Raw genomic sequence first — 12,002 nt, forward strand, 5'->3', positions numbered from 1 at the left:
AATACCATTTTAGTACGAAACTAATTTTATATTTATAATAAATAATATAATATCATATTTATTAAGACGGCAAAAGTGTGGAAAAAGTATACATTGCATAACTATAAATAAGTTTTCATTTATTTCTAATAAATTTATTATTCACGTGTAAAGCTCGTAAACATTTATAGCTCCAACGCTCACACAACTAAAAAAAGTGCCATAATATTAAAATATCTTACTGGTTGCTTAAAATTCCAACACTGTTCCCAGGCATATGCACGAAGTATACCGTCAACTCGCCATCCACTCGTGTGGACTTCAAATTCGGAATGTCAAATAGTATTGCTTCTTTTTTCGCTGTCTGCATATTTTTCCAGTAATTAATTAGTAAAAAAGTCTTTGTAAACAATAGTAAAGCAGTTATTGCTAATATTAGCAATTAAGTACAATTTCTAAAATTCATTTTACATTATTTGTGATGTGTAGAAATTGAAAAGTTCGAGATTTTTTAACAAAAAACATGCTCCGACGCGAGCAACGCCTTCGGTGAACAGCAGCGGAGGAGCAGCGCCTAAGCCCCACAGTTAACCCAACCCAAAAGAAAAAATTCTTGAAGCTTCGTTGGGGTATAAACGCCATAGATTTATGTAAAGTAAAATACAAAAACAGTAAAAGTGCAAGAAAAATTTATTTCTTAAGAATATAGTTATACAGCAGAAAGCAATTAAAGAAATTAAGCACTTATCGAATTTAAGTAACACACACAAACACACAACAAAATGGATGCAGATAAGAATAGTCATGAAACAAAAGTCATCTATCACATTGATGACGAGACTACCCCTTATTTGGTGAAAATTCCCATACCCTCAGCGCAAGTGACATTAAAGGACTTCAAAATGGTGCTCAATAAACAAAACAACAACTACAAATATTTCTTCAAATCAATGGATGCGGATTTTGGTGTTGTAAAAGAAGAGATTGCAGATGACTCCACCATACTACCATGTTTTAATGGACGTGTAGTTTCTTGGCTGGTTTCAGCTGATGGTACAAATCAATCTGATAACTGCTCCGAGTTGCCGGCCAGTGAGTGCGAGGTACGTCCAAATATGCGTGGTGCTCAACAGCAGAAAATCGGCAGCGGCGGAGTTGCTGGTATGATGGGAGTAGGCATGTCCGCTATGGGTGTTGGAGGTGGTGGAGGCGGTGTTGTCGGCGTGGGTATAGCGAACACTGGTGTAATAACAAATCCGATGATGCAGCATCCTCTTACATATCAGTCTGCTTCGGTGCTGTCAAGTGACTTGGATTCAACCAGCTTGTTTGGCACCGAATCTGAAATTACACTTGATCGCGACATGACAGACTATAGCAGCGTTCAAAGGTTGCAGGTGCGTAAGAAACCACAGCGGCGTAAAAAACGAGCTCCAAGCATGTCACGCACATCTAGTTATTCATCGATAACCGATTCGACAATGTCATTGAATATCATTACTGTATCCATTAATATGGAGGCGGTTAACTTCCTTGGCATTTCAATTGTGGGTCAATCGAACCGTGGCGGTGATGGCGGAATTTATGTAGGCAGCATAATGAAGGGTGGCGCTGTAGCGTTGGATGGACGCATTGAACCTGGCGATATGATACTTCAAGTCAATGAGGTGAACTTTGAAAACATGACCAATGATGAGGCTGTGCGCGTTCTGCGTGAGGTTGTGCAGAAGCCTGGACCCATTAAATTGGTGGTCGCCAAATGCTGGGATCCGAATCCAAAAGGTTACTTTACCATACCGCGGACTGAGCCGGTTCGTCCCATCGATCCTGGCGCTTGGGTTGCACACACTCAAGCACTGACTGCACATGATAGTATTATACCCGATATACCAGAGCCGATTAAGGAACGACTGGATCAAAATAATTTAGAGGAAATTGTGAAGGCAATGACAAAACCTGATAGTGGTTTAGAAATACGAGATCGAATGTGGCTCAAAATAACCATACCGAATGCATTTATTGGCGCCGATGCTGTAAATTGGGTGCTGGAGAACGTAGAGGATGTGCAAGATCGTCGTGAGGCACGTCGCATTGTATCGGCAATGCTGCGCAATAACTACATTAAACATACCGTTAACAAGCTGACATTCTCTGAACAGTGTTATTATGTGGTTAATGACGATCGTAATACCAATTGTCGTTCCAACATTAGTCATGCTGATACGGAAAGCATTACCAGCGACATTGGACCACTGCCGAATCCACCTATTTATATGCCATACTCAGCCACCTATAATCCCAGTCACGGTTATCAGCCCATACAATATGGATTGACAGAGCGACACATCTCATCCGGTTCGAGTAGCTCAGATGTGTTGACGAGCAAGGATATATCAGCATCGCAAAGCGACATAACATCGGTTATACACCAGACCAACCAAATGACCATAGCACATGGCTCAAATAAATCTTCCGGTTCGTCAAATCGCGGCACCAACGAACAAGATGCGTCGGTTTTTAATTACGTATTGTAGAAATTGCAATGAAATTGTGTTTATTCTTTTTATATACAAGTACATACACACATAATTATACATAAATACATTACATGCATACATACATAATTTTGGATAAAATTTGGAGAATTTAGTAACCACAATAATAATAAAAATAAATAAATACAACATAACGATAACCTTAAAAATACAAATAAAAGAATTTCTGATTTATCATTTATTAGAAATTCTAGATAATACACACTTGGAAGATATATCGAATTGCATGTAGGATGTATATACATATATATTTATAAATACGCAGACATCAATTTAATGTGGGCTGACCTTATTGGTGGCAAAACATACTGTTGACAATCATAAAAAGAAGGTGTTAAGTAAAAGGCTTACTCAATTATAAGATGATTACGAAACCAAGGAAAGGCACTTTTAGTATAACTAACTGGTTGTTACTAATGGAAATCAACCTACTAATCTACTGAATTTTTCACCAGAAACTAGAAGCTGAAGCTTAAATAATATGTAGAAGCTGAAATAAAGGTTTCCTCCATTTCTTCCCCCCATTTTTTCCTTAATCAATTTTTTTATGTATATTTAGTAGTATTCTTTAAATGTTCGTGCGAAGCTATTAATTATTACAATAAGAAAAATAATAGGAACATGAACTAGCTTTAAGCAGGGACTGAACAGTTATTAGTTTTATCACAATAACAGTTATGACATGAGAAATATTTTTTATTTCGCCGTTGAGAGTTGTATACTCATACATATGCGGGGAAAGCTGCTGAAGTGTCAGTCCTTGGCCGCTTACAAATCCGGGTCGCTCCAGTTACGTAGAAGTAAATAATAAACAATATTTCCGTTACAAATAAGTGTTATTGCCCAACGTTTATATTTTTACGTTGCCTGATAAATAATAAGCAGGAATTTTCCTTACTAACAATTATTAATAATATGACGGCTTACATAACGGCTGATACATAACGGCTTGTCACAATAACACAGATCAATTACATATCACTTATTGCTGCACATTTTACTCTCTTACTCAGTCCAAGTTAATCTTATCTCTGAGTAGAACCTCTGAGTAACATCATAGAGCCACAGTCTCAGTACTAGCACCTCATTGTTCTCAATCTTCCACTCGGTTGTTGTTGTAGCAGCATAAACATTCCCCATACTTACATACGGGGAATGCTGCTGGAGTGACAGTCCTTGGCCGGATATAAGTCCGGGTCGTTTCGGTAACGTAGAACCGACTGTCGTGGAAACGTTCCACTGGGTCGAACAGTTTATTTCATTATCATATAATCATCATATAATTTATTTCAATTTCTCGATCGAAAGGTGCTAAAAATGCCTTCAAGTATTACATATAGATTACATATACATACATATAGGTACATATATAGCTTGGCAACGGGAATAAATCCTTCCGCGCTTTAGTTATGAGGCAAAGTTAAAAATAAACTTTGGCAAATAATTCTTAATGACCAAGGAAAAGTGTTTCTAATCTAATAATTGCTATGAAGAAATTGTTCAGTTAAACTTCGGAATTCAGGCAACCTTTACAATTTGTCACTTCGAGATAACTTTTATTTTTGGTCCCTTGTTGTAAGATTTATTAACTCGTTGATGTAACAACATAATAGTGAAGTTTAAAGATCTGAGTGCAAAACGAAGAAAGAAAGAAGTCTACTTATGTGGCACTGATTATAAGGCCGGCATTTTTTTTTTTGTCGGGGCAACTAGCAAGTACAGCACTCATACACAATTAAGTCCATTGTACTGCACTCGGATTCTCTTTTAACTTTCTTTAAATCTACCCGACCTCCGAAGAAATCTGAGTACATCTTGTGGTGCCAAGGAGCCAAGGTGGTCGCTTCTTAACACATCAGTGCCAAATACCTCAAACCTGATCCGACAGAGCGAAGGCTGGGCTGACGCACAGGAAGTGGTCCGCCGTCTGCAGAGTACATTGTTTAAGATGCCTACCTTTTCCATGTGCTTCGCGCACAGAAAGTGGCCCGTCATCAGTCCAACCAGCCATCTGCAGTCCCCTCTGCTTAATGGCCCGCATACTCTAACTTAGATCGTATGAGTGAAGCAAATAGTGACTTTAAAGTGTATGGATCTGTAAAATCGAAAGCAAAAAGTAAGTGTGGGATACGATTTGGCGATGACGAAGTACAAATGACCAAGAAACTGAAAAGTGGTGTCAAAGCTTACTCCTAAATCTGTAATTGCATGAATAGTAATTAGACGCGAGCTCTTTATAAAAACTGAGGTAGAGCTTAAATGCTTAGACTTAGAAAATGACGCATGAGAGCATTTCTTAAAATTTAGCTGAAATAGATTCCTATCACACCATGCCACGATGTTGTTGAGGTCTGATAATACAATACAATCTCAATACAATATGAGATTTTATAGTGGTATTGAGTCTTGAATAAGCATTTTCAAGAGTACATATATAGCATACTAGATCTGGTAGAAGTACTCGTACATACCTCCCTATACATATAAACGAGTAGCTATACTTTACTGTAGAAAAATTAATTTATTTTCTCTTTTACTTTAATCCAACTCAGTTGCATTTCATTATAAAGGTAATGAATGTAAGTAGAAAAATCTGGAGAGGTACCGGAAATAAATTGATGGTATGTATGTGTTAGACACAGTTAAAACAAGATTTAATATTACATTGCAATAATAGTTAATTCGGACTTCTCTTTCCATTCCTGCCCTACTACATATTGTAAAATTATTTTTTATAATGCCTTCTATAAGAATGAGCTAAGGATTAGTAGCTAGCAATGTAGCAGCCTATTTATCAATCCAAACGTAGAACGTCTTATTTACCCCTTCAAGAGAGCAGATGCATGCTTCAATAACAATAACAACTAAAAGCTCGGTTTATTTGCTTATCTCTACCATGAGACGATAATTTCTCACCTATTTGAATGTTGCTCTCCTCCTTTGTCTCATTGGAGAAGCGGAATTGTTTGCTCAATTGATTAGCAGCAACAATGCACCTGTGCGCGTTGCCATATATGTATGATGCCAAACTATTAAATGCCTACAAGTTGGGCGCGTTTATAGATATTTACATAGCTAACCAAAATGTCATTGTATAAAATCTCAATGTAGTGTCCGAACGAAATTTATCATTTTCCAAACAGGCAGTTGACACATTTTCGATTGATTAACTTCTGCAGCGACTTAACTTTTGGCATGAAGATTTGATTTTATCCGTACGGCTTTAAATATTATTTATCTCTGCTTTGTATACTGTTTTTTTATTTATTTTTTATTTGTTCTCTATTTGTTATGCTAACTGATTAACGCCTTTTCGTATGGAACTCAACGTGTTATCTGTAAGAGCTTATGGCATACTCACAACTGCGCTTGACACTAATAGAGAATTTGTAGCCTGCAGTCATTTCAAGCTGAGTCTTTCAGATCTCGGGTCGTGACGGAAATTTTAATTTACGCTCAGGTTTTGTGTGCATATAGCGCAGAGAATTTTGTATTGGCATAATTTAAAAAAAAAAAAAAAAATCCGTGATTCGGCAGTGTTTCTGCAACGGCTAGTGAATTTCGGTATTTTGAAATGCATTTTCACATAAACGAACTTTTCATGTTTGCTTTCACTTATGTGCGTTTTTGTGTTGGTACAATACGACCTGGTGATGCCTTATCGGCAATGGCCGGCGAGGGTTTTACATCCTATTTGGAGTTGCCAAAAACATTTGGAGCAATCGAAAATTGTTGGTTTCAATTTGAAGGTAAATAAATATTTTTAGTACCGCTCCTTTTTTTCCACTTACTTAAATATTTCAATGTACTACTTTCAAAGGTGATGCGAAAATTAAAATTGATTTGAATTCCTTTGAATCCATCATAACGGCACGTGATGAAGAAGTGCTGCCCTTCTCCGCCAATGTATGTGGCATTCGGGTAAATAAAGTATCCCCCGTGTCGGCTGCAATTTGGACGCTAGAAGCCGAAAATGCCTTTGGTGACTACGATCAAGGAGGGATTAAAATATCAATACTTTCTATGCAAAAGAAACAACTAAATACCAGCACAGCGATGGCCATTGGCGAGGGTGCCATTTCGTGCACTCTGCCCACAACTGCCACAAAGCAATGCAAAATCATAGAGTATAACAGTAAAGAGGTTTGGAACTCTTGCAACATCTACACACAAATAAGACCAAATCAGACTTTCGATTGTTACACCAACAATTTGGGATGCATTACACAGAGTCATGAGCATATAACTGTTGAGCTTAAAAATAGTACTATGTATACTACGGCCAGTGTGACGGAATCGGATAATAGTGTAGTGATGCGCTGCCAATTCAGTAGTATGGTACACGGTTGTCAGGCTGAATTGCCGGGGCGTGAAAAGGAGTTATACATTATGGAGGGATTGTACAATGGACACTACTCGGCCTATGACACATTGTGAGTTCTTTTTTTTGGAACATTCTCCGAATTTGCTTGTTTTTTGGTTTTTTAATTTTTCCCAGCGCCTCATCTACACAAAATTTATTGTTTGTACAAATGTAGGTATTTCGCCTAATGTCTACTCGAGAGTTTCATTTCTTCGAATCGAACAGAATTTTTTTTGGCAAATTGTCGAGTTTCATATCGGACTCCCATGCTCTGCTAAACTGCAGTTGGGAACGTCTAAAATAGGAAGGGCTCAACTTCTTCTTCTTCTTGATTGGTGCGATAACCGCTTAAGCGATTTTGGTCGAGCTTAACAAAGCACGCCAGTCGCTTCCTTCTTTTGCTAACCGGCGCCAGTTGGACACACCAAGTGAAACCAAGTCATTCTCCACCTGATCTTTCCAACATAGAGGAGGCCTTCCTCTTCCTCTACTACCATCAGCTTTTAGAGCCAGAGCGTTTGTATCCATTCGGACGACGTGACCCAGCCCTCGAAGTCGCTGGATCTTTATACCCTACGCTATGTCTACGTCGTCGTAAAGCTCATACAGTTCATTTTGCCATCGCCTACGATACTCGCTATCGCCAATATGCAAAGGTAAAAAAGTCTTCCGCAGAATCTTTCTCTCAAACACTCTAAATCCTGTTTCATCGTCCAAGCTTCTGCGTCATACATAAGAGCTTTGGTTGGTCGAGAGAGTACTTTACTACTCATTTGCCTACTTAGTCCAAAGTAGCACTTGTTGGCAAGAAATTTCCAGGCTGACATTGTTATCGGTGTTAATGCTGGTTCCTAAATAAACGAAGTCTCTTATATATATAATTGGCGCGTACACCCGTTTTGGGTGTTTGGCCGAACTCCTCCTCCTATTTGTGGTGTTCGTCTTGATGTTGTTCCACAAATGGAGGGACCTATAGTTTCAAGCCGGCTCTGAACGGCAGATATTTTTTATGAGGAGTTTTTTCATGGCAGAAATACACTCGGAGGTTTGCTATTGCCTGCCGAGGGGCGACCGCTATTAGAAAAATGTTTTTCTTAATTTTGGTGTTTCACCGAGATTCGAACCGACGTTCACTCTCTGAATTCCGAATGGTAGTCATGCACCAACTCATTCGGCCACGGCGGCCGCCCGAAGTCTCTTGCAACCGCGAAATCATAACTATCAACAGTGACGCGGGTGTCGATATGAGAGTTCGTCGACTGTTTGTTTGATGACAGGAGATACTTCGTTTTGTCCTTGTTCACCACCAGACCCATTCGCTTTGATTCTTTATCTAGTTTGGGAAAGGTCAATATCTTCGAAATACGTCAACAATTGTACGTTTTTATAGAAATTTATGCCTAAGCGATTAAGTTCCGCGGCTCGTCTGACCTTTTTTTGGTGGATTTTCCAGGTCTAAAGCCACACTGATAAGGTCCAATCAGTTGTTTTATGGGGAATTTCAGCCTTTCCCACAATACGCTCGCTAGAACTTTATAGGCGATATTTAGTAGGCTAGTCCCGCGGTAATTGGCACAGATTGCAGATCCCCCTTCTTCTGGATTAGGCAGAGCACTCTTAAATTCCAATCGGCAGGCATGCTTTCATCCGACCATATTTTGCATAGAAGCTGATGCATGCACCTTACCAGCTCCTCGCCGCCATGTTGAATAGCTCAGCCCAATTGGTTCGGATTGGATTGAAATGGCATCTAATTCAATTTTGGTATTGAGAATTTCTTCCTCGAGTTGTAGTACATAAGTTGCAACTTTTCTGTTTTAGAAATTCCCTTGTTACACTCATACATCAAATCTCGTGAAAGAGAGGACTGGCACCAAATAACTGTGGGTGCTTTAATAATTCTTTGGGTTAAAATAATGGAAAAAAATCCTTACTGTTCAAAATAGATTCTCTTTCGAGCGGGGTTTTATCAGCGAAGGGTGTCTACGATAGTATATTCCATTTAAACAGGTCCTGACCAACATTTTTGCTCTCTATAAAACTAGCAGCCCACACATAGGAAGTAGAAAATTTTCGTGTCCATTGCGTTATTGGCGCAGAGTAGATTTACAAATATAAGTTTATTTCACGATCGCCATTTTCCAACTCTTGAAGGCGTAGTTGAGCAATCTCATTGACCTTTATACATTGGAGAAAGTATTATGGTGGTCGCGAAGGCATTTGTGCAGTTCCCCCTTTTCTATTCCCATTGCGGACATTACACATTAAAAATACTTTTCTAACACCGGTTGCCTTCTGTGTAGATAGGGACAAACTTTCTAGTGTATTCGTGTCATAAGGCTTCTTATAAAAACCATCCATTTATAGAAAGATCAAAACTTTGGCACACCATAAATTGGTGGAGTAACTACTACTATTTTCAGGTATTCGAAACAGCGTTGTGCCTTGGAAATACCGAAACCTTTAGCGGAATCAGAGGTGGGGTTATGGCGTATATATAACACAGAAAAAACACCACCAACTGGTTGTCTGTTCCACATTGGCAAGCCGAAGGAACAAATAATGGCCGACGAGTTGAGCAAGTTGATGTTGGAGGTAAACAAAATTCGAGTTTTCGATACAGATACCGATATAGAGCTGTTTATGTGTGAGGTGCCCTTCAGCATAGACGATTGCTATTTGCGTGATCCCAACAATACAGTATACTTTCCGGACCCTATACGATTTGAGCGCACGCGCACTTATGGCCAATGCCACTTCACTAAAATGCCTGTAATGGCAGGTAGTTGGATATGTGGTGCGCGCGGACATGACTATGCCAGGGAAGTGTTGCAGACATTTGAGGTATTTCTTGTATTATTTTCTTTTTTACTGAAATTTAAACGTCTCCCTTCTGCATAATTTAGGTCATAGTCAAATCTAAAGCAGGCGAAACGCTAACTGAATCGCTGAAATTGAAACGGGGCAAATCGGCCGAATTGATGTGTCAGAGCGCGTTTGAAGAACCGCTTACGCATTGCGCCTTCATCGATCCTCTCGGTCGTGTACACTTGGTGGGCACTGCTAATAGCATTAAAACTGCAGGGTAACATTATTTATTCAGTGGTAATCTGTATCTTAATTATTATTTATTTTTATGAAATTTTGTTTGCTCTATTTTACTGCTACAGCCACGTTAAGTACTTTGGACGCGGTTTGCTATGGGGTGAATGCGGCGCACAGATAAGTGAAACCAATAGTGATGATTTTGGCTTGTGGAAATGCCAGTTTGTTACCTACAACGATAAACGCACATCAATATTTATACTGCGACTGCGTCAATCCGGTATGCGGCTATACAAAAGAAAACTTTAAGGTTTTTCGAATGAGTAAAACTTTTTTCTTTTAAATATGTTTTACATTGCAATAATTTGTTTGTACTAATTTCGTAATTTTCTAATATGTACATAGTTCTTCCTGCTTCATGGTTTGGCCTAGGCGTTGGTATAACTATCATTGTTGTACTGCTATTGGCTCTGCTGCTAGCTACGGTGTTCTACCGACGTCGTAATCGCACAGCCCAACATAATTTCACTTCAACGGATGCCTTCGATATGGCTGCGAGTAATTCTGTGACAGTGACATCATTGGAAACTTTGGACCAGCCAGTTGTCGAGAGATTGTAGTAGATTATCTAAGGACTTACATATTTACATACACTTGTGCTCACATATATTAATTAAGATGCTTTATCCTTTTGCAATATTTTATAAACATTTGTTTGTTAATTTTTTTAATACAGTTCATTGTATAATAAAAACCTTTATAAATCAAAGTTCTAAACTTTGTGCAAAGTTCACAAAAATTTAAAAAAATTGAAATTGTTAGCAAAATCTTTAAGTTTTTAATCAAAATTTGTAGAAAACTTTTTACAATATTCGCAACGTTTTTTATAAAAAACTTTGTACAAAATTCACAAAAATTTAACAAATTTCAAATTTTTATCAAAATCTTTAACTTTTTAATCAACATTTTTTATAAAAAAACTTTGTACAAAATTCACAAAAATTTAACATATTTCAAATTTTTATCAAAATCTTTAACTTTTTAATCAACATTTTTAGAAAACTTCTAGTATGCAGTTTGATAACTCATTCAATTTTAGTGCAATAATGCAAATCTGAAGGCGTTCCACAGAAGCTTTGATTTTTGACAATTTTTTTTGCATACGACGTTGAGCATTTTCTTCCATATAAAAGTCTTCCGAACGAAAGCAATTTTGCATGAGAAATATTGCGAATATTGTAAAAAGGTAAAGTAACTTAATTATGTGAGCACAGGCGTATGTAGATATTTGTATGTATGCAAGTAGGGTATGCTATACTTTTGGTTCAATCTAGTTTTAGGCTTAAGTGCTCGTGGTTGGTAATGTTTGTAAATTGTCCATGTGGCTGTCTGTATTTAAATTATTGTTATTATTATTTTTTAATACATTATAATATAGATAATAATACATGCTGATGTAACTGTGTTCATAGTTACCCCGAAAGTAGTTCATATTGGGTCTGTACATGAAGCAAATAATTCTCACTTTGCGGTGTTCTTGTACCCAAAAAACGTGCAAATTAGGGGAAAGTGAGAGAGCAAAATGAAATTTCATTTTGAGGGGAAGTTGCAAGTTTTTACTGCATACATTTTTACTTGTAAGAATTTGTAGGTGAGAACAACAGCTAATCGCAAAGTCAAAATAATCACGAATTCAAATTTGCGAATTGCAATTGCTAATGGAATGCTCTACATCTGACATCATAAAAATATCTGCCGTTCGGAGTTGGCTTGAAACTGTAGGTCCCTCCATTTGTGGAACAACATCAAGACGCACTCCACGAATAGGAGGAGGAGCTCGGCCAAACACCCAAAAAGGGTGTACGCGCCAATTATATATATATATATATATATATATCAGAAATTGGACTACATCCTCGTCCTAATTGGCTTTAAAGATGGTATATGAAGATTTTTTTTATTGTAAATTCTACTAATATATTTATTATAATTAATAATAACCTCTGTACTTTTATCTTTTCATGACAATGTGTAAGCTGCCTAAAAAAACAGGAGTCTAC

The 12,002-nt window shown here is 37.8% G+C and overlaps 2 protein-coding genes across 3 annotated transcripts; both read left to right on the top strand.

Moving 5' to 3' along the window:
• The first annotated feature begins 289 nt into the window (after nucleotides 1-289).
• Nucleotides 290-6,068, top strand: LOC128857828 (segment polarity protein dishevelled). The gene has a single exon (XM_054093607.1). The coding sequence runs from the start codon at nucleotides 762-764 to the stop codon at nucleotides 2,511-2,513; it is 1,752 nt and encodes a 583-aa protein (XP_053949582.1). The 5' UTR covers nucleotides 290-761; the 3' UTR covers nucleotides 2,514-6,068.
• A 29-nt stretch (nucleotides 6,069-6,097) lies between these two features.
• LOC128857826 (uncharacterized) lies at nucleotides 6,098-11,397 on the top strand. Of its 2 annotated transcripts, none has more exons than XM_054093605.1 (6): nucleotides 6,098-6,283; nucleotides 6,355-6,967; nucleotides 9,321-9,741; nucleotides 9,804-9,982; nucleotides 10,068-10,222; nucleotides 10,348-11,397. In XM_054093605.1, the coding sequence occupies exons 1-6, from the start codon at nucleotides 6,109-6,111 to the stop codon at nucleotides 10,560-10,562; spliced, it is 1,758 nt and encodes a 585-aa protein (XP_053949580.1). In that variant the 5' UTR covers nucleotides 6,098-6,108; the 3' UTR covers nucleotides 10,563-11,397. The 2 variants fall into 2 exon arrangements, with proteins under 2 accessions (XP_053949580.1, XP_053949581.1); XM_054093606.1 differs by having other exon boundaries at nucleotides 10,068-10,252; nucleotides 10,348-10,436.
• The last annotated feature ends 605 nt before the right edge of the window (nucleotides 11,398-12,002 follow it).

The sequence above is a fragment of the Anastrepha ludens genome, chromosome 3 (assembly GCF_028408465.1).
Source record: "Anastrepha ludens isolate Willacy chromosome 3, idAnaLude1.1, whole genome shotgun sequence".
Taxonomy (NCBI): Eukaryota; Metazoa; Arthropoda; class Insecta; order Diptera; family Tephritidae; genus Anastrepha; species Anastrepha ludens.